General features: G+C 43.1%; 1 protein-coding gene across 2 annotated transcripts in view; it reads left to right on the top strand.

The window, feature by feature from the left end:
- The first annotated feature begins 1037 nt into the window (after positions 1–1037).
- The window catches only part of PTGFR (prostaglandin F receptor), a 34563-nt gene continuing 9402 nt past the window's right edge, over positions 1038–26198 (top strand). Inside the window, exons 1-2 of one of the 2 annotated variants that reach the window (XM_034779428.1) lie at positions 1038–1172; positions 4050–4888. In XM_034779428.1, the coding sequence (XP_034635319.1) occupies positions 4109–4888 (780 nt within the window). In that variant the 5' untranslated portion in view covers positions 1038–1172; positions 4050–4108. Of the gene's footprint in view, positions 1173–2907; positions 3078–4049; positions 4889–26198 lie in introns of those variants that run through there. The other variant, XM_034779429.1, reaches the window with a different exon arrangement.

The raw sequence follows: 26198 nt of genomic DNA, 5'->3' as shown, positions 1-26198 counted from the left end.
TCATTGGAAGCTGCTCCTTCCTCTGGGCAGCTGTGGGAGGAGTGGGGACTCCAGTACACTGCCACTACCTCTTCTAGGTGGCTAAGGAAGGAGAAGGTTGATCTAACTGCCACTGCTACCTGTCCTCTGAGCTACCAGATGATGGGGACCTCCATCTGCTGTTGCCACATTTCACTGGGTCACCCCTCATCTTGCCTGGACCAAGCTGCACTTACGAGGGAGACTGTGCTGCGTGGGCCTCTGGATGTGTAGACACCATCCTGCCCAGTGGAGGGCTCTGTGTTGCCACCCCACCCACCTTAGAGACTATGCTGCAGTTTTAAGAGGTGCATCCATTGACAGGACCCTCTTATGAGGTGGCAGGAGGGCAGCCTTTGCCCCTCAGACTCCTCTGTTTGGAGGGGGAGGGCTGAGGCCTCCCTGCTCCTGCAGGAATCCTATTCCCCCCCCCCCCAAGCCAAGGAGCACTGGGCTCAGGAAGAGAGGCCCCAGTTCTCCAATAAGAAGTCCCAGCGGTGGGCCAGAGCATCCCCCTGCCTGAAGCCGGCTCTTGGCAGACCCAGCTGAGGGCTCCTGACAGACCCAGCCCGCGCGGATGGGCGGCTGAGAAGGGTGGGTGCCCTGGGCGGCTGCAGTCCTGCCCTGTGTATCCGGGGCTTTGAAGATGTCAAGTGCTACATATTGGTCTGTGATCTCATTAAATCAGCTGCCAGCAGAAATAAACAAGCAACATCTTGCTCATTATTAGTGCCAAGCTCCATGGAAACGGACCAGATGTATCCATGAGACACCCCCCGTCCCTCCCACTATCTCTGCGGGAAAAGGCGGGCGGGCGCTTTTATTTCACACTTCGCCAGGTGCGTGGCCGGCTCCGCCCGCGGAGACGCAACACAGGAGCGGCCCTAAGACACCCCCCCACCCGGAGGACTGTTGGGGGGGGGGGGGGGGGGGCAGACAGCGTGACGTTAGCGCCTGCCCCGAGGGAGGGACCGCGCGCGAGGCTCGGGGTCGGCGGGACAGGCGCCTCCACACCCCGTGCGGGGCGAGAGAGCAGCATGCGGCCAGCGGGGCGCGCCGCGGAGCAACGGGCTGCCGCAGCCCCCACCGCCATGCAGCGGGAGACTGGAGCTGGGGTGGGTGACCGGCGCCGCGTGCCACTGGAGACATTAAAGGTAAATGTGCGGCCCGGCTTCGCTTTCCCCACAGCGCCGCTGTTCCGCGTGGCAAACTTTCCCCGGCTAGCGCCGGAGCTTCCCGCCGCCGCTCAGCCCGGGGCGCGAGCGGCTCCGCTGGGAGGCTTGCTGGGAAGCCTGGCCCGCCGCTGACAAGTTGGCGACTTCTCCTCCGTTCCAGCCCAGCCCAGGCGCTACTGGGCTGCCAGGAATCCCCCAGCAGAACCGCGCTGGGGTGGGAGGGGTAGGAAATGAAACAGAAGCTGCTGCCAGGCAGCTGCACAACCAGGCTCAGCTCCCCGCCAGCAGCGGGAGACGCACGTGTCTGCCGGGCTGTTCTGAAAGCCCTGCATGTAAATCCGGCCTCTTTAAACGAGCAGTTGTTGCAACTTCTCTGTCTGCTGAATGCAGCTTCTGCCAGGCTCTCTCCCCAGAGAAGCCCATCTCTGCCTGCTGCTTGAGCAATGCTCATGGAAAGTTCAGAAAGTTGGAGGGCAGCGCTGTGTGTTGCAAGGAATGCGGGGGAAAGCGTCGAGCACCTGGGCTGAGCAGTAAGAGACGACTAGTCTTGCCCTAAGTGATTTTTCACTCTGGGATAGTCGCTCTCCCCTTGCGAAGGTGGCTGGCCAGGCAAAGGCTGGACTCCCACCATGGGAGTTACATGCCATGGGGATCCCTGTGACTAGGCTTGCCAACCCTCCAGGATTCTCCTGGAGGCTCCAGCAATTAAAGCTTAATTTTTAATTAAAGATGATGTCCTAAAGCTCCAGGAATTCGTCCAAACAAAGTTGGCAACCCTACGGTGTGACTCACTCCAGCATGTCCCGCAGTACTGTAAACATCAGTTTAAATATAGATGAAACGAAGCGATAGCTCGACGTGGCGGCGTGTACCCAACCTGAGATGCAGGCTGTTTTTCAGGCGCTGGATGCGGGGCAGTCACTCGTGCACACTTCTGAATAGGAACAACTTTAACAAACTCGAGGGAGCAAAAGGCTGGGCTGGTTACCCGGGAGGCACTCTTTAAAATGATACTTTGCATTCGCTTTTCCCCTTGGTGTTTTCAAACATTCGGATTCACCGGGATTTAGAACTTATTTCTGCCGCACGTAGCGCTTCATAGACAGAGGGCAGCAGACTCCTGCTCCCGTTGGTTTCTACTGCCTCATCTAGCCCATCTTTAGCTATCGGTGTAGTGTATGGGAGACTTCACAGGGTCGTTGTATTATGTCCAGTTGCTGGCCTGAGCCTGCCTTGCGTGAGTGGTTCCTGCACACCTGACTTCAACAGGGCTCTTCAGCGTGGGAGGTCAAGTAAGCGCTCAAGGGTTGGCAGGGCTGGCCCTGCCTGGCGATAATGCAGAGAGGCGGCGAAGGCTGCAGGGTCTTGCGGCTGAAGGGATCCAGGGCAGAGCGACGCTCCCGCACTTCGGAAGTCAGGCAAAGAGGCGTGAGGACTTGCGGGGTGGGTTGTGCGTGACTCTCCGCCTGGACTGACGGGCGGGAGGGGGGCGGGCGGTCTCAGTGCGGGGAAGAGGAAGATACCCAGTGGGCTCTGCTCTCGGTAGGCTGCGCCGTGATCAGAGCTGCGGGTGGGCTCGCCCTCTCGCCTGGGGAAGGGCACAGCGGCGGCTGGCTCCCCTGTTCATGGGTACCCGACACCGAAGGCAGAGTGGGAAGCCCTGGAGCTGATCCAGCTGGCGGGAGGGTGGTGAGGAGGAGTGGGATGTTGGTCGATCTCTTTGCGGAGCCGGCTGCAGGGAGGGAGGGTCTGGGGAGCGCGTAGAAACTTTCCACCTTTTGCAAACTTGCCGGTATGCGCACAGCCCGAGCTGCTGTTCGCGTGAGAGGCAGAGGAAGGCGCCCAGCCGCTCTATCAGTGCACGATCCCGGGCACTCAGCGCAGGTAGGAGTTGACAAGGTCCCAAACTCATTTAATATCAGGGTCTGTTTCTGTAATGCAACTCTCCCCCCACCCCCACTTTAACAAAAGGCAGCATTTAGGCAAATGTAAATTGCTGCCCCGTCTCTCTCGGTTTGTTTGATCTTTAGCTGTATTTAAATGGCTTTGCGAGACTCGCTTTTGCAACGAGGAGAGGGACGTAGACCCCTCAGTTTGCACTGAAAGGCGCACTGAACTCCTGCCGCTGCCAGCGTGTTCTGTCGTGCTTTGCACGGGGTTGCATCGCAATCGGAGCGCGGAGCTCTTCGGAGCGCGGCTGCTGCTGTCGAGCTGCAGTTGATGGATAGTGGCCAGGCCCATCGCGGACGGTGCCTGGCGGAGGCTTGCTGCCTCTTGTAGCGGGACGTTGCAAGCAGGGAAGGGGGTGCGAATTTGCAGGGGGATTTGCTTTACACAGTCCCGCCTTCTCGCAGGAAGATTACTGTGCTGCGGTTTGCATGGGTCTGTCTGTGGCTAGGGCGCAGAGGGGTTTCCCCTAGAGATGTGAGTTAGCTGCTGCCCCAGCTGGAGTGAGAGAATGGCTCGACTCCTTCCCTGGATGGGATCGTGGACTCTGCCCACTGCAGGTAGCAAAGGGTGGGAATAGAGAATGCTGCTGGTGGTGGTTGTGAGATAAAGTTGCCTGGTACAATGTTAGGTTTTGAATATGGGTGCCTGATCTTATGGTGGACTTCCACACAAGATAGATTTGGGAGACTGTCTCAGGTGTGACAGAATTTACTAATTTGAGATAATTTCTGCAGGGCTCCAGCATTATTAAACCTAGCACTTATACCTGATGTAAATGCTCAAAGATGTTATGCCACATGATAGGTCAGGGAAATTAGATTTCCATCACAAACTACCTAGAGTATCTGTTTCAAATATCAAATGCGTGATGTGCCTTTTATAATGTTTTTCTTTTAAATTTTACAGTTGCCTTTTGATTGTACAACTGCTGAAATGTATTGAGTGCTCCAGCTACTTTTCCAACAATGAACAGTTCAAAATCACCAGTGCTGGACGGATTAGGAAACACAACCTGCAACGCACACAATAAGATTTCGGTATTCTTTTCAATAATATTCATGACGGTGGGAATTTTATCCAACAGTCTTGCAATAGCAATTCTCATGAAGGCATATCAGAGATTTAGACAGAAATCAAAAGCATCCTTTTTGCTTTTTGCTAGTGGTTTGGTTGTCACAGATCTTTTTGGCCATCTCATCAATGGAACTATTGCCGTGTTTGTGTATGCCTCTGACAAAGACTGGATTCGATTTAATCAATCAAACATTCTCTGCAGTGTTTTTGGCATATGTATGGTATTCTTTGGTCTGTGCCCTCTCTTTCTGGGCAGTGTGATGGCTGTTGAACGTTGCATTGGAGTCACTAAACCAATATTTCATTCTACAAAAATGACTTCTAAACATGTAAAAATGATTTTGACTACGGTATGTCTCTTTGCTGTTTTTATAGCTTCGCTGCCTATTCTTAGCTTTAGAGCATATCAAATTCAAGCATCGAGGACCTGGTGCTTCTATAAAACAGAACATATTGAGGACTGGGAAGACAGATTTTATCTATTACTTTTTTCTTGCCTTGGGTTACTAGCCCTTGCTGTTTCGTTCTTGTGCAATGCTGTCACAGGAATTACTCTCTTAAGAGTCAAATTTAAAAGTCAACAAAGACAAGGCCGATCTCATCATTTTGAAATGATCATTCAGCTATTGGCTATAATGTGTGTCTCTTGCATTTGCTGGAGTCCATTTCTGGTAAGAGCCTAATATGTTTGCCAATTTTTAATGCACATCTGTGTCTGAAGCTTGTCTTTTTTATCTGCAGGTTTTTGACAGTGGCTAGCCGTGGTGAACACCACAGTTCACATTTTTAATATCCATGTGTTATGCTTACAAGCATCTTATTATTTTAATTTCATATTGCATGTGGCAGTCTGACCTATGCATCTGTAACAAAGATGGTATTTGTTTTCATTTCTGACTAGAACTGAAATAGATTTAGCAGTAAGCAGAATATGATGATCATAAAAGCCTGTTTGCAGTATCATGATGCAGTGCTAAAGCACTGGTCTCCAGTCTAAACTAAGGTTAACATGGGTGTTAGTGCAACAACAGGAGATTCCCAAAAATTGTCCATGTAGACCTGTCTGAAAATACTGTGTTATAACACTGTTAGGTCCCAAACTGTGTTTCACAACTCTTTATGTGTAGTTATGTTTGTAGTGAGGATGGTGTGAGTCTTGCATGGGGTACCCAGAATTATGAGCCCCTGTGATATCCATCTCAGCTTCAGCAAGTGAGAGTTGGCTGCTGCTAAGAGGTGTGTGAGCTCCCTGACACAGCAGCTTGTCTGCCTTGCCAGCAAACTCTTGAGGACACTACCAATTTAAACTTTGCTGCAGGTAACAATCGATGAACCCGAGTTCCCCAGAGACATCTCTCTGCAGTGTCCAGTCTCTCCCACTGGACACGCCCAGAAATTAAGTTCACTGCCTTTAAAGAGACAGAGCACACACCAATCTGTTGGCTAGTTGCGAATTCACTCTCTATTTTAATACATAGCACTGAGATGGTTTTATAATAAAACAAGAATAAGTTTATTAACAAAGAACAGAGATTTCAGTGATACTAAGTGAGTACAAAAAATAGGTCTGGTTACAAACAAAACAAAACATGCTTCTAAGGCTACCTCTACACTACACAACTTTTATCAACACAGCTGTGTTTGTTGCCACAGCCGTGCTACTAAAAGACATACCACGTAGCCGCTGTTTGTCGTCCTGCCGACAAAAAACTTCCACCCCCCAATGAGCGGCGTTTGCGTTGTCAGCAGGAGGGTGCTCCTGCCGACAAAGCACTGTTCACGCTGGCGCTTGTCATCTGCAAAACTTTTCTTTCCGGGAGGGAGGGGAATTAACACCTCTGAAAGACAAAAGTTTTGCTGTTCAATTGCCAGGGTAGACATAGCCCTAGTGATTAAAACTCAATTTCAGCATGTTGCAATCTTTGTCTAAGCAGGTTTCTCACTTACATTAAGTCTCCAGCAACTCTTGCCTTTCAGTTCAAGAGGATCCAGCTTTCCTAGGCTCAAAGGCAGCTGTATGCTCTCATTCCCTAAGTGAAGGATAATTAAAATGTCTCCTCAGCCCTCTCCCCCCTTATATTATCCAAGGTCTATTGTCTCTGTTTCAAGAGCCAGGAAAACTTTTTAGGGATGTGGAGTCTGTTGTCCCCCTCCCCCAATGTGATTAAGTGTCTTCTCCTCTGTTCATTTAGCTTGATGGCTTTATTTACCTTATATGTAAATATGCTTTCAATGAGTCAAGCTTTGTAAGCCAGAGGACAAATAGGTGAATCCACAGTCCTTTGTCCAAGCCAAACTTGTTTATCAAGTTTGCCCTCAAAATATATTTTAGGAACACGTTTTCAGCACACAGGCACAATTCTTTACACCCCAGCTGTATGTACATCATGCAATGATACTCATGACCTGCATGTCACCAGTTTACATAAAATACCTTATGTGACACCTTTGAGTTATATCTTATGACAACAATGAGTGTGCCAGGCTTGATGTGAGTTATGTTATGTGGGGGGCGGGGGGCTCTGCCAGTTGTTAGTGGTGGGCACCATGGTCACAGATGGGGCCTATAAAGCCCACTTCATACTACAAGTTATAAACCATCTTAAGGAAGGTAAAGTTTAGAAATAGTTAATGATGTCATGTCACTTTTATAGAGCAACTTTCCTCATTAGATCTCAAAGCACTTTACAAAGGGAAGTTTTATTATCCCCATTTTACAGATGGGGAAACACGCATAGAGGTGAAGTGATTTGTCCAGGGTATCCCAGGAGATCAATGGTAGAGCTGGAATAGAGTTCAAGTCAGTACTTTGCCCACTTGGCCACATTGCCTAATATGTTGGTGCAACCCATAGGTTTTAAAATCCATTTCAGAAATGTGTTAAAGAACAGTGGTTGAGCTGTACTTGATGTTTTTGGTAATGGCTTAATTTCAAGTGCGGTTTAAATATAAGTAACCTGGTTTAGTTGTAGTCTAAACAGAGCTTTAGCAAAGTTTGTTGCAGATCAGCATTAGGAGTTGGTGCTCCCAGGCAATCCCTCAAAACACAGCACAGAACCTAGTGCCTGCATGTTACTGGCTGCAGTGGTTCTTCCAAACTGCTTAATGCAGGTCAGGTCAGTATAAACCAGTGGTGGGCAACCTGCGGCCCATCAGGGTAATCTGATTGTGGGCCGTGAGACATTTTGCTGATGTTGACCATCAGGCACAGCCCCTCACAGCTGCGGTTCGCCACTCCTGGCCAGTGGGCGTTGTGGGAAGCGGTGGGCTGTAGGGCTGCGAATGGCGAACCGTGGCCACTGGGAGCTGCAGGAGGCCGTGCCTGCGGACAGTCAACGTCTGCGGGCCGGGAGACATTTTGCTATCAGATTACCCTGATGGGCTGCATGGTATAAACTGTAAACCACTGGTATAAACTGTGCCAGAAATCAGAGTTGGAATACACTTGATTATCATATAGAAAAGAATCCTAAAGTTTCTTACTCTGTCCTATGATGGCATTATAAAGCACATCTGAACTGGGTCCCAGAGGATAGTGTTCATGTTCACACACTTATGAAAATGGTTTAACATAACCATGTAAACTGTTTTGAAAGAGTTTAACTTTGTACTAGTGTGAGGGAGGTTAAGACATGAGCAACACTGAATCTTAATTCTTCTTTTAGAAAGAGGGCTCTATACCATAGGTGCTGACTCCGTGGATGCTCCAGGGCTGGAGCACCCACAGAGAAAAATTAGTGGGTGCACCGCAACCAAGCTCTCACTGCCCCCCAGCGCCTCTCCCCCGCTGATCACTCCCTTCCCCTTCCTCCCAGCGCCTCCCACCTGCCACGAACAGCTGTTTTGCAGCATGCAGGTCGGCTCTGGTGGGGATGGGGCACGGTCAGGAGAGGGGGTGGGAAGAGGCGGGGCAGGGACTTGGGGGAAAGGGTGGAGTGGGGGCGGAGCAGTGGCGGGAAGAGGCAGGGCAGGGTGGGGGCGAGGGCTTGGGGGAAGGGGTGGAGTGGGGTCTGGGCCTGGATGGGGGGGGGTCGAGGGGAAGTCGGCGCCTATGCTCCTCTTACACTGGTGGAAAACGGGTGTGTGATCAGAACAAGAGTATCTGCTATAATAGAGACAGTGAAGACATGGGGTGAAATCCTGGCCCTATTGAAATCAAAGGGAGTTTTGCCATTGACTTCAAAAGGGTCAAAAGAATTTCACCTCTGCTTTTTTATTGTTTTCTCTCGACTTGCACTACAATACCGTTTTAACTAAGCTTAGCTTTTTGTAACATTATTGTCAGTCTCATGTCTCTCATACGTACTTTGTGGACGAAGTCTTCAGGATAATAATGTAGGCTTTTTTTAGTGAACTATTACTTCCAGTGACGTCCTGAAATAAACTTGAGGCAAGCACAGATTGACTATCCAGAAAAGTAATTGAAGTGATCAGTTTACTTGTCAAAAAACCCCAATATATTACCCAGTTCCAATATTTATTTTCAGATAAAATATTTGTCCTTAAAGATTGCAGTTGATTTAATTCCAGAAGGACTTTGAATGTCAAAAGAACTATTAACCTGCCTTTTCATTCAAAAGAGATGTTCTGTTTATGCAATATATGATGAAACACTGAATTACAACTACTCTAATTGTTTTTCATTATCACTCATTCTTTTCCTTACTGTGCCCTTTCTGCTGCCTCCTTTCTAGAGGAAAAAATGCTGAACTTTCAATCTCCTAAGTACATACACATATTTTTTCTAAAGCTTGTAGATGGATGAGTGCTCCCATAAATATTTTGAAATCATTGCACTCTTGATAAAATATTTTGCATCATATAGATTGTAGTTAAATATGATTGACTGTTATCTTGATAAGCTTTACTCCGAATCCTGCTGTTTAGATCTCTCTTCTGTTTGTGATTTATACTGACAAATGACTTAATGCTTAATTTTTGTAATTGAAAATTTATATAAATATGTTCCTGTTACAGCTCTGGTCAGAGTTGGGTAGTACTGGCAGGTACTATCGAAATCTTTCTCACAGCTCTGCCAGTGTACCGCATTGTGCATGTTCAGCACTCCTGAAATTCTAGCTCTGGATGTCTCAAGTCCGGGCTTGCCAGATTGTCATCAAATATTGTGCTGGCTTTTGCAGGGTGGACAGATGTTCTTTGGGGATGAGAATAAAATCACAAACTCACTTTCACATTTGATTTAGAAACCCAAGTGTTGAGGTGAAAGACTAGTCCTTTAACCCAAAGATTGTTGCAATTCCCAAATTGCTAGTAAAATGAGTACTTAAGGGTGTATTAAATTGCCATTTTTGGCTAAACTTCAGCATAAACATTTTTTTAACAACCTGATGTCTTCTATTGTGGGATTAAGCCATGTTCTTGCAGAGGAATGGACTTGATGGTCTAGGCCCTGGCCCTAGAGTGACTTCTATGTGGCTATTCGTAAAGTTAAGCATATTTGTAAGTCTTTGCAGGATTGGGGATTTACTGCCTTTAACTATTTTGATTCTACTGAGGATATAAAAGTTAATTTCCTGAACTGTCAGCACTTATGCATTTTTGTTTTATTTTAAAAATTATTCAGTTCAGAGAAGATAAACACATCATTATAAGGTATATACAGTACTATTGCATTTTATTAGAGCGTAGTGGAGCATACATAGGTAGTGAAAATAAAATATCGTCAAGAACATGTTGTTATAAACTGGAGACATCTGCAACATGAGACTGGAGCATATCCAGAATTCAGCAGTAAGTATTATTTCTCATGGTAGTACTGAGCTGAAGGGGCATTTTAGGGATGATTCCAAAGACTATTAAGTCGGGCAAAGAAAATCGTCTGGGATAAATGAGAATATGAATTCGAAAGACACTTTCAGCATTGAACTGAATAATATAATAGAGTGAACGTTCTCTTAGCCTTATTCAAGCCATAAACAGATAAACTAATTTCGAACTGAATATATAGTTACTTTTTTCTGGTCAAAACAGGCATAATTTTAGTTAACTTCAGCAGGAGTTGAGGGCACTCAGCACTTGGTAGGATTGGGTTCTTAATTCTATGTTTTCCATCTAAGCTCAAATTTTGGCTTCAGTTATGTGCATGCGTATGTGTTGGGCTAGTCTGGGCTGTTCTGCTACCCACCGGTTCTTTGAATGGAATTGAATAGCTATGATGGAGCACATATCATTTTATTAGTCCATTGGTGGAGTTTTGCTTTCATAAATCAGAACACAAGCATCATGCATATATGTATATACAGTAGATAATAAAATCCATTTATCTAGACTCCATCCCTTCTAAATTTGTGTTGCCTGGTGCACATCACTTTCTCAGTTCCTTGTCCTGTATTTGAAAGCCAAATAGTCAAATATTTTTGACCTTCTCCTAAACACTTTTGACAAATGGGGTTTGTAAATAGATCAGACAGATTTTTGCCATCTACAAATTCCCATTTGACAGCCCCAAAAGATTTTGGATAAATGATTTGTTTTAGATTATATAATATAATATGCACCTGAATGAATAAGATAAGGCATCAAATCAGACATATTATTTACCAAAATATTAAATTAATATTTGTATCACGCTTATCCACCAGTATAGGGGATTCTTACTGATATTTCAAGTAAAAATACCTTTTAAATAAGCAAGTGTCTAAAATATAGTCCTAGCTTTCCAAATGGGCTTTCCATCCATTTATCATTAATTATTATTTGCTGTTCATTCCTTGAGTAGCCAAAAGTATGCTACACTTCATATTAAAGAAAAGGTAATGGTAGTCTTTCTCATTGAAGTCAATGGACTGGGGTTCTACTCTCTATCTTGAAGAACTAGTACACTAGAGAGCTTGATGTGAGTGGGAGTTGTGCTGACATGAGTTAGGTTGAGGTGTGACAAAGTCTGGGAAGGCAAAATGATGGAGGTAAAGGTGGTGGGGGATAAGGATTACAAATACAAGGGCATGAGTTACCTCCGTAGAACTGCACATCTTGTTTTTAGTTTCTAATCGAGTTTGTTATTGTTAACTGCTATGTGCACACTGCTATGTGTAACTTTCTCCTCTGGTTCAGTAATATCTGTAATACTGAATGGCACCTACTTTCTAAATGAAGATACTCAGTTTTCATTATAAAATCAATGTTCCCAAATATTGCACATTATCCATTGATTTATACCCACTGTTAAATATTTAAATGCAATATAACTTTTTTTCTCTTTGTAGTTAATACTTTTACATATATGATTTAAATACTAAGTCTTTCTTCTGTGCCAAAGTATTCTGTTTAGATGGCAAGCTCTTTGGGCAGGGACTGTCTGTTTCCGTGTGTAAGTACATCTGGGACAATAGATCTCAATCTTTGTTGGAGCTTCTAGGGGCTCATGAAGTACAAATATGTGCATAATAATAAAAATACCCATGACTCTTACCTAACATACATTGAGACAGTGACTTTCTTATGCTTCCCAGCCAGAAATGAGCAGGTCACTGATGAGCAGGGCTGTGAGGATGTGCTTTCTGCCCTCCTGCGGGAGCCTTGCTGGAAGGGAGCAGGAGAGAGTGCAGACGCAGTCTAGAGCACAGTTTCCATGGTCTCCCTTAGAGTAATGCAGCTCTTGGGGGATCTGCCAGTTTGGGGGAACTGAACACCCTGCTTATTCCATTCCTCTTTCATCATGATGGGAGAATTCATAGGAAACTCCAGAAGAGGAAACTCACATATTTTACTGTTCCCTGTATGGGCATGACCCACGTGTGGGATGAATGGTCCCAATGACTCTATGCTTGTTGTGGATTGCCTGATAATCTGAAAGACTGTTTCATGATAATATTTTCCAAAAATGTTAACACACAACTTCGGTGCTGAACCAGATTGTGTCAAATCATGTTTTGTGTTGCCAAAGGGCAATTCCTGCTCATCCTTATTCATCAAAGAAAATGGGGAATTTTTTTAAGAGCAAGGTCAGCATGATTTGGCCCCAAGAGGTTGGATTCCCAAAGAAAGCAGAAGGGGTTGCAGCATTTTGTGGCATGCATGTCAGTGACAATATATGCTGTTACACAGAGCTGCTCTTTTGACAGTGACATGCTGCCTAGCCTATTTCTTAAACTGCTTGTTTTTGGAGCTACATTCATCTGAAGAGATTCTGACTTTATCACATAAATTCTCTGTGGCTGAAGAGGTAATTGCAGTTCTCAATATTTTGCTATTTGGAGTAGTAAAATGTACTTCCTGTAATTCCACATGAGATGGGTCTGAGAGTAAAATTTTGTACAGGATCACATTCCAGCTATGGAGAAACATCTTTTCCATTTATTTTAATTGCAGTTCTCTGAACTTACTCTAACTCTTCATTGTCTTTTTATTATCTTTATTGAAATGCAAGAGTGGTACAATAGTTACAATAGGGAGCTGGGTTTCAGTCCGGTGTCCCAATTCCAGTTAGCTCCTTTCCCCTCTTCCCCTCCACAGTTTAGCTAGTTTAAAGGGACCCTAAGCTGCCTGGAACTGGCCACCTTTGGAATAACACATGTAGGGAAAGTTCCTTGGGTAGAGTACAGCTGGCAAAATGGCTCTTCTGCATGCCCTTGTGCCTCTTGTTATGAGGTGAGAAGGGAAGGGCATGTTAGTGAAGGAGGCTGTATGGTTGGAGTACAATTTGCTGCCTCTGTTCTGGGCTGCTGCATGTAGAATTCCATCACTGGGGCCAGATTCTCAGCTGATGTAAATCGGCAAAGGTTCTTGGAGGTCAGTGGTGCTCACTGATTATCATCAGCTGAGGATCTGGCCCTTAATTATTACTAGTATAGAGGAAAGCATTCTTACCGCCTTTGTTTTACAAGAACTTCTATACATATCACTTTAATACTTGTGTGAACATACGTGTTTTAATACACTGGTATTACCCTGCAAGTTTATATCCAATGTATTTCTCATGCTAACCCTGAAGTCTGTCTCTGCATTACTGCTTTGTATATCACACTTTTGTATCTTGGCTGATTAAATCTCCATATTACCTTACTCTGATGTGTATGAAATCTCATCATATTTATATCTGCTCATTGCTTTCTTTCTGCAGTTTATCTCAAAAAAAAAAAAAAATGCTGAATCTCCTTTTATTTCCTGACAAAATAAAATAGCTTTAAAGTACAGTAGATTCTCTCTTATGGTCTCTGGCAGTTGATTTTTTTGGTAGCTGAATCATACATTTGAGAGGACAAGTATTTCCGAATGGAAAATTTCATAAAGAAGGGATATCAGTGTTTATTTCATGATTTTCAGGCTAACTTTCTGGAGGATGCTGCATCCCAATGAAAAAGAATTAACATTTTATTTGAATAAGGATAAATTAGTCTTTGAATTAGTACAAATATGTTTCTGAAGATCGCTGGTGGTTATGTTAAATCTCTTCACTCATCTGGCCAAGCAGCTATTTAAAAGTTGTAACTACATAAAAAAACAGTGCCATAAATGGCGCCCTTAGTATTTCTGTTCAGCAAATTCGAGAGTTTAAAATAGAACTGGTTGAAACTATTCCACTTTTTTTTATCCTTACTTTTGTTAGTTTGAGATGTTTGAAAACTAGTAGGTTGATATACATGGTTCTTTTTTCTGCTGCAAAGGGAAAGAAAAAGACGAAATGTCTCGATAGGAAAAAGATGATAAATTTAGTGCCAGACCTTGCTAACACTACAACCTGGCTCTGCAGCAGGCTGACCCATCCGAGGACAATGCTGACCTGGTGCACAAGCTTAAAAAGAAATAGCCATTCCTCTCGCAAATCCAGCACATGGTCCCAATTCAAGCCCATTTCAAGAGCTTACTTCTTTCACCTCATCTAAAAGAAGTGAACTAATTTTATAGGGGAAAAAAAAGAGAGGTTTCTGCCTGGAAAAGGTCTGCAGGATCTGGCTCTTTATCTTTACTCATAGAATCAATATTATAAAGATTACTGTCCTCTAGAGATTATTTCTTCTTCAGACCTGCTATTTAGCCCAAGTAGGAGGATCTGAGACTGAAAACAGTCTTTTCTGAGTCCTTATGGAAAAATAAATCTTCTGTTGTGCGTTGATCAGGCTTGCAAGCTTCATTGGGAGAAACAGCCTCTTTCTTCCTGATCTGGTGGGCTCTGGATAGTCAGACAGCTTTTGAGTATGTCCTTCAACATAGGGAGAATTCAGTTATCGTTCCTGTTTGATTTCCTCTGAATGAACTGCTAATGTACTAAATGGTTTTATTACTGGAACATTGCTATGAACCTTTTTATGAGCCCATGTTTTTAGGTGTTTATAAATTCAGGAAATTGGCTGTTTTGGCTGAAATTTCAGCTGCTTATTGTCAGTACAAAGGAATTGTTGTATAGAAAGAATTTTTGTTTTGGGTTTGTTTGGAGGAATCTCTGGTAAATTTATATCAAGTTTGCTTGTTTCAATTTACAAACTAACATCAGGAAATTCGAAGCTCTGATTTCTGCAGCAGCCACAATTAAACCATGGTACTACATATACTTACACACAAACCTCATATAGTACCATATTTAAATAATTATTGTTGCTGTGGGAATCAGAGCTTTGAATTTCCTGATGCTTGCACACAAGTATAAAATGAATTTACAATGCTTTATTTAAAGAGCGGTAGCTACGTGAACCATTGGGCAGATCCTAAATTCATGTAAATCTGCATAGCTCCATTGATTTTACTGGAGTTACACTAGTTTATGCCACGTTCGGGACTGATACAGCCTTTAATTTAATGATTTCCCACCCTACCCTCAGAAATATAGTTTCTTTGAATAAAATAAAATATATCTGTGGTGGAACCATAACTATACCATATCTTTCTCAGTCATAGCAACACATTACATAGAATTGACTATAAATAGCTGTATATTTTTTGCACTGTATAGAATTAAATCATGGGTTTATGCTCTATTATATATATATACCTAGGGTAATGCTGGATTTTCACAAATGTTTGTCTTCATAAGTGATCTGTTTTTTCTCAAGTTTGGTAAAATTCCAGTTGGCCTCAGCCTTTCAGAGCAATAATTCGCTGTATGGGACTAATCTGGATTGCAAAGATTAGACTAGCTATGGTATACAGAGGAGGAGAAATATTTTCAACTTATTTATGTGAGTTTATGTAGAGTTCATGTCAGTTTTCAAACGAGGTATCTTTGAATGCTTTCTAAAAGTAGTCATGGTATAGTTTACTCACAGACTATTTAGAAATTGTTCTTCTCCAGATTTGGCAGTACAACACTCAGGAGATTGGGAGGAGAAGAAAGCCAGATGAAGACCGTCATCACAGTAGTAAAAAGGGTCTAGTAGAAGAGTAGAATAGTAGAGAATCTCTTCTCTTGCAGCAGCCATGAGCTCCGGAAGGGGAGAGGAGCTTTTGGTTTTATCAGATACAGTACTTACCAGACTGAGACTAATATTTAAGACAGAGCCCTAAAATAGTGACATCACCCACACTTACCAGCAGCTGACATGGGAATGGGTTTTGCCAGAGCATTACTTCTGGGTCTCACCCTCATTGTTCATATTTACTAGAACTAGTTGAAAAAACTTCAGTGGAACAGTTTTCATTTGGAAAATGCAGTTCCATCAAAATGGAAATGCTTTGCAAAATAACGATGATTTTAACAAAATTTTATTTTGGGAACGGCAGGGTAGGAGAAAGGAAAGAATTCTTTCCTATGTTAAAACAGCCCATTTTTGCCATTTTTGGAACAAAATGTGTTGATTTTTTTTCCCTTTCAAAATGATGGTTTGATTTGATTTTTAAATTTGGTGGTATTATAAAATAAAAATTAACTGAAATTGAAGTGTTTTTCATTTTTGTCAAAACAAAATGTTTCAAAACATTTTTTTTTTTCAGAAATTCTTTCCTGGAGAGTTTGGGTTTTATTCTGAATCAGAATGAAAGCAAACTACAAAATCTTGAAATCCTCCACAAAAGAGTATTTCTATTCTCCATCCAGATTTAATATCTATCTCTGACTTGCATGCCTGCAATTAGTAAACTTTTCAAGACCTGCTCATTTCATTAAAGACTTTTAATTTGCTACTTGATCCAAAATAGGAAGCATTCCAATTTGGGCTCAGTTACTGTAGAATTGATTATGTTCTTTGGCTAAGATAGTTGTGTACTCAGGTCTTTTTTGCTTGAAAAATCATATACCGAATAATCAATTTTGGATAGCTGCCTAGACTGAGATTGGATCTTTGTCCTGTGGGTTGATAAATTCTTTAAATGGTAAATATGTGACCTAAACCTTCTTTGCCAAAATAAGTTCACATGGAACATTTCCAGCAATTCTTCCATATTGGCCAGTTTTAATCTGATAAATTCATGCCTTATACCATTTCTGTAATATCGATACTCCAAGCTGTCCAAAGTATCATTATGGATATTTAATTTTGGTATTAATGTGAAATCCTGATTCTCCCTCTCCCCCACAGGTGATTATAGATTAGTTATTTCCTTCTTTAAACAGCCATTAAAGCTATGTCAAACAGTACTGCAGGATCAGCTCATATTTGGAAGAGATCGTCATTTAAATCCTCTTCTTGGCTTCTCACTTTGCTCTAGCTAACTTCTCTTATCTACCTCTGTGTTTCTGCTTGCTGAATATCATAGTGATAGGAGACCAAGTGCTAGCTATGAAACTTACTTATTGCAGATTCTTCTCCAGCTTTTAACACTCTTTTAAACTACTTTAATAATGACATCATATATTTACATAACAGTATTCACTCACCGTTGAAGTGCAGCCAGTTACTTATCTTGTAAGCTCTCTGGGGCAGAGACTGTCTTTGCTCTCTGGCTATGTCTACACAGCCTGAGGAAGTGAGCCTCCCAGCATTGGTCAACAGACTCAGGCTAACAGGGCTCCCATTTGTGCTCTAAAAATAGCTGTGCAGATAGTGCTTTGAAGTTTTGATTTGGGCTGGAGCTCAAGCTCTGAAGCCTGGGGAGGGGGGAGAAAAATAAATCATCCTTAAATGAAGATTAGATCTTTTTTCCTCTTCTCTCTTTAATAATAAAAGATAAAACAGTTTCATGACCATCCTTATTAGGATTTATAGTGTGATTAATTTGTTTGTCAACAGTTAAAAAATAAAACTTACTTAGTTGTAATTTATTTCTTCCAACTAAGTAAATGTAATTGCGATTCACTCTCCCTGCTTTTTCAGTGCACAGCCTTTAACAAACACTTCTGTAAAGCTATTTGTATAAAAGTGAGCCAGTTTTTTTTATAGAGCTTTGAGAATATTTTACAACACTAAAAAAAGTCACATTCACTTTTGCTTAGGCCCAGATCTGTAGATGTTCTAAATCGCCATCGATCCACTGGCTTAAATGAATATACATGAGGATTTGGCCCCTAGTGTTTAAAATATATTTTTGTTTTCTCAACCCTACAAGACACATGTACTATAAACAAATAACTATGAATAAATGTCCATTTCTGTCTTTCTAATGACCACCGCTATGGGTTACAACCAGAGATCAAACCCATGATTGTCAGAGCTAAAAGCAGTAGCCTGCCTTTTGAGCTAAGGGAATAATTCTTCTAGCAGGCAGCCAACCCATTAACACTGTGGACTAGTCATTAGATGGGGATGTACAACACAGTGAACAGTGGGTTTCACTGGTTCACAAATCAGTTGACTGCTTGAAGTCCTTGTGAGACCTGTGCATCAAGGGCTTGCAAGATTGGGCCCCACATCAATGCATACAGTGTTTTTGCACTCTAGAGGACAGGGAGGGGAAAAGGCCTTCATTATGTAATTATGATCTTTTTTCTCCCTCTTTGTATGCTCCTTCTGAGCATAGGTCTGATTTTTGTGGCATCCTTTAAGTCAGTAGGAGCAAGGAACACTTACGGAATTCAGCCCTATATTGAATTCTTACCTAATATAGACACAAATAATGGACTTGAAACCTAAGGACCATATGATATTTATAAAAAATACTACACATAACAACCTCATTCTTCATACCTTACAAACAGCCTTACAAGGGCAGTTTCTTTAGCTGGCATCCTTTTAGGCACTATGTGCCTTTGCATTGTATGTGGAGCCATCTACTATTTTCAGCTCCAAAATTTCTTAGCTTTCCACTCAAATAACCCAAGAACATTGAGACTGTAACTGATTCTGGGCTTGTCTACACAAACATATAGTTTGTGGCAAGCCATGGTGTAAATCTACCCTGCACTAGCTTGCCGTGCACTAAGGCTACATCTACACTTGTAACTAGGGGTGTGAGTCCCAGCTTGCAAGAACCTACTCTTGCTAGTTCTCATTGAGTAGTGTAGCCATGGAAGCACAGGCAGCAGCAAGTGGTGGCACAGGCTAGCTGCCTCGAGTACGTACCCACAGGGTCAAGGTGGGTTTGTACTCAAGTGGCTAGCCACTGCCCTGTGCTTACTAGCCATTTCCGGGGTGTATGAGGGGATAACATGCAGAAGACATATTTGTGCCCCATTATGAAATGCTCCAGGAGTGGCCCATCATTGGTTTTCAAAAGAGCCAAGATTGGGGTGGACAGTTTCCTTCTTGTGGTCTCTTGCTGGGCATAGTTTGGTACCCATGTATAGGTCCTAGACCAGGGATTGGCAACCTTTGGCATGCGGCCTGTCAGGGAAATCCGCTGGTGGGCCAGGATGGTTTGTTTACTTGCAGCGTCCGCAGGTGCGTCGGCAGGTTCAGCCGATTGCAGCTCCCACTGGCTGTTTCAGGCCATCGGGGGCTGTGGGAAGCAGTGTGGGCCAAGGGTTGTGCTGGCCAACTCAACAACTGCACCAAGAACTGCTTACACCTCTAGGTCGGAAGTAGCTGGATTGTCAGCAAATTACCAGGGAGCCTTATTTTAATCAAAATTATGGTGATGTAAAGCTGGAATAATTTCTTTGACATTACAACAGTATAACATTTGTGTGAGATCAGAATCTGTCCTGTCCCATGAACTTTACAGGATGATCAGTGACACCACCTCTAATTCTCTGATCTGAGCTGAGAAACTATACAAATGTGATACTTGAACAGTGGTATGTGCATACAGCAGTATTCTCTGTCCTAAGACTTTTGAATGTGTCAACTGACTCACTAATAATAAAAGTGACCTTTTATTATTTGATTGGAAATCTATTAATATAGCTGTAGGCTTTTCCTCTGGCATTTCTCACCACACTGGTGTATCTGAGCACCTCACAAACATTAATGATTTTAGCTTCACAATACTCCTGTGAGTTATGTTGAACTCTGTTTTACAGATGGGGAAAACTGAGGCTCAGAGATTAAATGAATTATCCAAAGTGACACAGGAAGGCCATGGCAGGGCCAGGAATGGAACCCAGATCTCCAGCCAAGTTACGTTAACCATAAGACCTCCGTAGTTTGGGTATCCTCAGTCAAACCTGGACACCAGAATCTTTTCTGAACTTTGGATATTTGATTTTCGTAATTGATAGCACTAGCTATCTAGGACTTTGCACTTCCCTTCACCATATATTTTCCCAGGATAGCGTCCTTCACATCTACATAGTGCATGACTGCTCTCTCAAGGTAACTGTGTTCAGAAGGATAATCAGTGAATTGATGTATGTAGGTGAGTACATATTAGCAGCAAACAGACATGGACTTGAATGTACACATATTGGGCCAGACTCCTACCTGGAGTAGATTTGGTATACCATCAGACAGATTTATGCTAGTTTATACCAACTGAGAATCTGCCCCCTTGCATCTCATTTGCCTCTAATACAGTGGTTCCCAAACTTTAACAACCTGTGAACCCCTTTCACTAAATTGTGAAATCTCATGAACCTCCTCCTAAAAATGAATATTTCCAGGGATTTAAGTTTAAATTTCCTCAGTGTGCTGGATGCGCTTGCTTTGCTCTGCATAGCTCTTGGAAGTCCAGAACCACTGGAGAAAGATAAAGTCTCAGACCTGGTTTGGCATCAAGTGTGGTTCTGTATTTGGTTTTCAGATGTGCATATGAGGAAAACGCTTTCTCGCACAAGTATGTTGTTGAAAATGATGATAAAACTGTAGTAGCTTTTTCTGCCAGAAGGGGGTACTCGTTTCTTAAACTCAGCCAAAAGTTGATCAATGACAGATTTCTGAAACTCCTTTTCAGTTTGTAATCACGGGAGATCTCAATCAATTTCTTTTTTTCCTCGGTGTTCAATATCTGCATTGAGAAAGTGGTATCATCCAAAAGGTTGTGAATCCAGTCGTCATTGCCTGACATAGCTGGAAAGTATTCCCTGAAAGTTGTGCAAAGTCCTTTTTAGGTGTGCAGGTATATTGGTTTTAGTGCACTGATCCAACTGAAGTTTGTTCTGCCAGGAAGTCATGAAGATTACTGAAACACTCAGTTTGATTGTTTTCCAAACAACTTTCCCAGAACTGCCACTTCTTTATCATGGATTCAACTCGCTCTTGCACATTGAAAACTGTTACATTGAGGCCTGAAGAGATAAATTTAGGTCATTAATTCTTGAGAAAACATCTGCTAAATAAGCTAGGCTCTGGAGCCAGACATTATTTTCCATACAGCTGGCAAGATGGAAAGGGTGGCTGTTGAGGGGGAAAAAAAAAAAAACCCTAGGATTTCCGTTCTAAGCTCAAACAAGTACACAAGGATTTTGCCCCGTGAGAGCCATCTAACTTCGGTATGGGTCAACAGATAATTGTGTATACTACCCATTTCTTCACAAAGTATGTGAAATATTCTGGAATTTGTTGGCCATGATTTTTTTAAATTCACCATTTTCACAGCATGGTCCAGCACTTCCTTCAGTCCCTCAGGCATGCATTTTGTTGAGAGGGCTTGTCTATGGATACTGCAGTGAGTCGGAGAGACTTTTGATACAACCTTTTTTTGTTCGAGCTACAAATCCAGTATACTTCTCCTCATTGATGTGGCCCCATCAGTGCAAACGCCTAGGCAACGAGACCAATCTATTTCCTTTTCTTGAAAATATGCATTAGTCAGATTGAAGATATCTTCTCCACTTATATGTTCTTCCAGTGGTCTGCAAAACAACAAGCCTTCTTCAACCATACCTTCATTCACATAATGTATAAGCAGTAGCAAAATAGCTAGATTAGCTACATCAGTTGATTCATCCAACTGTATAGCATAATATGAACTATTTTTCACTCTATGTAGTTTCTACATTATTTGACAACGGTACCATGTTAGTCCTTTTTGCAGCCTTTTCTCCGAGCATGCAATGAACTACGTCTTTTATACATGGACCAATCGAGCTCTCTGCTATGGTATGGGCTCCTGATGCTTTTGCTACTCGGTAGTTCACGCGGTATGACGCTTCAAGTGCATTTTCATTATCAGAACTTGCTTTGGATATAAAACTGGGTAATGTCACTTTTCCTCTCAGCTAATTTTCTTGAAAAAAATCAACAGGCTTGTTGAGTTGTGTAGGATGCCTAGTTTCTAAATGGCGCTGAAGTAGAGAAGGTTTGAGGCTGCAGTTTTCTAGAACATCACCACAAATTACATACAGTGGTTTTGGACGTTCTTGATGACCAATGCGTGTAAAGCCATATTTTATATAATCGTCATATTTTCTTTTCTTTGTAATTGACTCTCCAGGGCCATCATGATCATTAGACTTAGATTTTCCATAGTGTGGACTTGAGGAAACACTAGCTGATTCTTGCATCACCTTTTCTTCTGCCACCAGGGCTGTCCCTAGGGGGGGTGCCCCGTGAGGGACAAATTAGCCTCGACCACCCCCCATGTATAGCCCGGCCCCTGCTCACGCCGCCCTTCATGCCGCCCAACTTCCCCTGTCTGCCAAGGACAGGGGTCCGAGCTGCCACCTGTGCGCCTGGGGTCCCAGCTGCTGCCCTACCCACAATGGGGCTCAGACTGCTGGCCCCGTGCTGGGGTTTGGGCTGCCGGCTCCGCACTCTGTGGGGCTCGGGCTGCTGGACCCTGTTGACCGGGGCTCAGGCTGCCCGCTCAGCACTCCACTGAGCTCGGGCTACCGGTCCCCGCTGACCGCCAGGGCTTGGGCTGCCTGGCCCCAACTGTCCAGCCCCATGCTCCAGGGGGCTTGGGCTGCCGACCCCCCGCTGACTGCTTGGGCTCGGGCTGCTGACACCAACTGCCACAAGCTTGGGCTCCATTGCCTGCTCAGCGCCCCATGGGGCTCGGGCTGTCTGCCCTGCAGCCGGGTCCTATCTGCCGCCTTCCATGCCCGGGGTCCTTTGGCCGCCATTAGGAAATTTTTCTGGCGAACCCCCTGTAATATGCGAACCCGCAGGGGTTCACGAACCCCAGTTTGGGAAGCACTGCTCTAGTACAAGTGTTATATGGTTAACTTTATGACATTATTCCTGATTTACCTCCATGGAAAAGAAAGGAGAATCAGGCCATTTATTTTTCACTTGTTAAGATTTGTTCTTGCAGCCCTTACTCCTGTGAGTAATCTTTACTCATACAAATAGTTCTACTGACTTCACTTTCACTTTTTAAAAACAAACAAACAATAAAACAGGTGCAACATTTTCTTTTCTCCTATTAGTTTTCTTATCCACAGCTCTATAGAAAAGCCACACACTTGGCTTTAATTTAACTACAAGGGCCACATCCACAGTTAGTGTAAAAAAGCACATCCCATCTACACTATATGAGGATATGGCCCATAGTTTTTAAAATAGAGAGGAAGAGATCATTAGGGAAAAACAGAAACTTTAGACCAAATATTGTTGTAAATAGTGCAGTGTAAAACTAAGTGTGTGTATTTGAGTGGCAGCAGAAGTACATGCACCATGTGATGTTATTCTGGGAACTCCTTGCTTTTTAATTGACTAATATAAAATAAGAAATCAAATAAAAATGTAATTATTGCATGGACTCTGTTTTGGCTCAACAGTAACTTACATTCTCCATTTACAAGCTGTGACACTTTTATAGCAGTGCTATAGGTAAGTTGGTGTCAGCACTTCTTTGATAACTCCTAGGTTTCAGAGAATATAAAATTGTAGATAAAAGATGTATACGACTTCTTTAAAATTCCATTGTTGATAAAATGCTACAAAATTGAATCTTCTAGTCAGCTTGTACTGACTGTTGCAGCTTTATGTACAGTACATGGCCTCTTATAAATGTCAGTTGTTGAGACTTCGGAAGAGCAAAATTTTTAAATAACTTTTTGCAGGAATAAAATGCAGACTGATTATTTTTCCACAAGTTTTTGGGGAGATATGCATCACTACATTGTCACCGCCGTGTGTGATTTAATGATAATATGTAATTCGGCCACAACTCTCTTAGCTATATTAAAGCTTGTCAGACCATGCATTTCTACAGATAGGATCTTATACCGGTCTGTGGTGAAACTTATGGGAGGGGGAAGAGAATTCTGCAAACTCTGTAAGATATATGAAGACTCCCCTCAAGGGGACTGAGGGGCACATATAAAACCCGTGGAACCTAACAATCTGTTTGGGGGGGAAAGGTTGCTTCAACCCATAAGATTCTTATATTTCCATATAGAAAGTGGGATCCTAAGCCAGTGCTGGTGCTAGCCCAGTGGGGGCCCTAAGCAGGAATATTTTTGTGTGCCCCCCCCAACATATGCTAATAATTAATAGGGGCAACAAAGAGTCTGGTGGCACCTTAAAGACTAACAGATTTATTTGGGCATAAGCTTTCGTGAGTAAAAACCTCACTTCTTCGGATGCATCCGAAGAAGTGAGGTTTTTACTCACGAAAGCTTATGCCCAAATAAATCTGTTAGTCTTTAAGGTGCCACCAGACTCTTTGTTGTTTTTGTAGATACAGACTAACACGGCTACCCCCTGATAATTAATAGGGGGGCTTTCTTGACCTGCTTGGGCCCTAAGCAATTGCTTAGTCTGCTTATGCCTAGTGCCAGCTCTGCTTTCTAGATCCATCCTCTTGGTGGCCTGCTTTTATGCAGTTTCTTGCAGCACAGGAGGGAGCAGTGTGGGAGAGATGGGTTTGGAGTGTTTAGGCTTAATGTACAAAAGCCAGTAACACAGTATGTCCTGTTTCGTAACTAGCTGTGAAATGTGCTTTTTGTTTTGACTTGTTGGTTTGTAGGTCTCTAAATAGGAACAGGAAAGCGACTAGCTGCTGTGCCATTTAGCCTATTAGTTCTCATGCCATCGAGATCCAACTGGAAGTGAAACACAAGTTATGTGATATTTATATTTGGAGCGTGATGTGGAATCTTGGCACCTTCTAATTTTAGTTGCATTGGGGGAAGGCCTCTATGGGGGTACTAACCTTCTGCAGAGATCTGAAGGATGTCAAGTTGAAATGAGGGGGGATTTATAGCTGTTGAGGGAAATGTTTTAAACTTTTTTCACCAAGCATGTTGGGTGTTGAAAAATGAGGCTGCGTTTTGTGAAACCTAACATAGGAAGAAGAGGTGGAGCTGCTACTCACTATAGATTATCCCCTTGCTCTGCAGTATTAAGTTCCTTAGTTCCACATATTCTTAGTTTCATGGGCAGGGAATTCTCAGGTTGTTCATCTGTGCCAACCTCCTCCAACAGAACCTGGGTTCTCCCTTCTCACCTTTGTTTTCTGAGGTTAGGGATCGGGGATGAGTATGCAAGTGACCTCCCCCAGTTATCTGGCTCTTCCTGCACCTTTTCTCTGAGGATCTAACAAAGTGGCCCCCTGCCTCTCACCATAACGGAGGCTGTTCTGGGGCAGGAAGCAACAACATGACGGAGACACACTTCTCCCAGGCTTGCTGCTCTGGCTGTTTAAATACTATGGGGCTGAAATACTTACGGTAATGCCACCTATGATAGGATTTGTGGATGGTTTGCTTCAGTTAGCCCAGTGCAAGATGGCTGCCTCATAGTGCTTAAGAGGCTGGAATAGCAGGTATAGAAGGAGTGTTTTCCTGGGCCCACTTAGCTCAGACTGTGGATGGGCTAGCCACCAGAAGGGCCTTACTTGGATTTGGAAGGTGGCATTGGCTTTCACTGCTGGCTTCCTGATAAAAGAAGATGGGAGAAAACAACTTGCTTCTCAAAGAGCAGTGGTAGTTAGTAGGCAATTGTGCCTCTTCAGAGATAACCATAGTTAAGTATGGGGATAGCCTGCACAATTGGAAGTGGTCTAATGGAGAAAGAGGCTGGGAAGATTTCCCCTCCTCCCCATCCTCAAGCTTCAATTGGGGTACGTGGCCGAGGATCTTGGACTTGTCAAAAAAGAAAGAAAAGGTCTCCATTGGGTTGGTTGCTGGTTGGAGGAGGTGAGACAACCAAGTCTGAAGCAGTAAATTATTGGAATATTACATTTATCTTTAGGGAATCTGTTTCTGCTTATGATAACCCCACAAATCATCATGAACTCTTCATGTAATAAATGTACATGATGCTTACTGATTAGCAAATCAAGTTCTCTTCCTAATACTGAAATGATAAAGTTCTAGTGGGTTTGGAAATACATTTGCGCATGTCTAGTGCAAATACTACCAAGGAGGGGAAGGGATTATTTAACATGATCAAGGAGTAATGGGCATAGCTGTGGTATTTAACATGTTATGTCTGTCAACTGTATAGTACAAATTATTTGCAAATACAAATTTCCACTATCTAGTAATGAGATAAAGTAAGAGGCACTATGGTAATACAAATAAAAAATAAATATTTTGAAAGAGAAAAGAAAAATTTAGGCTAAGTATCAAAGATCCTTTCCTTTTGGTGAGATCTATGAAATTGAAATAATCTTCCAAGGAAAGTAATGGGAGCTCTGTTACCGGGCACATTTAAAATGAGACTTAGGGTGACCAGATGTCCCAATTTTTATAGGGACAGTCCTGATATTTGGGGCTTTTTTTTATATGGGCTCTTATTACCCCCCACCCCCGTCCCAATTTTTCACACTTGCTATCTGGTCACCCTAACTAGACTGGACAAAGCACCAAAAGCATATCTAATT

Source organism: Trachemys scripta, chromosome 8 (genome assembly GCF_013100865.1).
Source record: "Trachemys scripta elegans isolate TJP31775 chromosome 8, CAS_Tse_1.0, whole genome shotgun sequence".
NCBI lineage: Eukaryota > Metazoa > Chordata > Testudines > Emydidae > Trachemys > Trachemys scripta.
The sequence above is the reverse complement of the archived record's forward strand: the minus strand, read 5'-3'. Positions and strand labels throughout refer to the sequence as shown.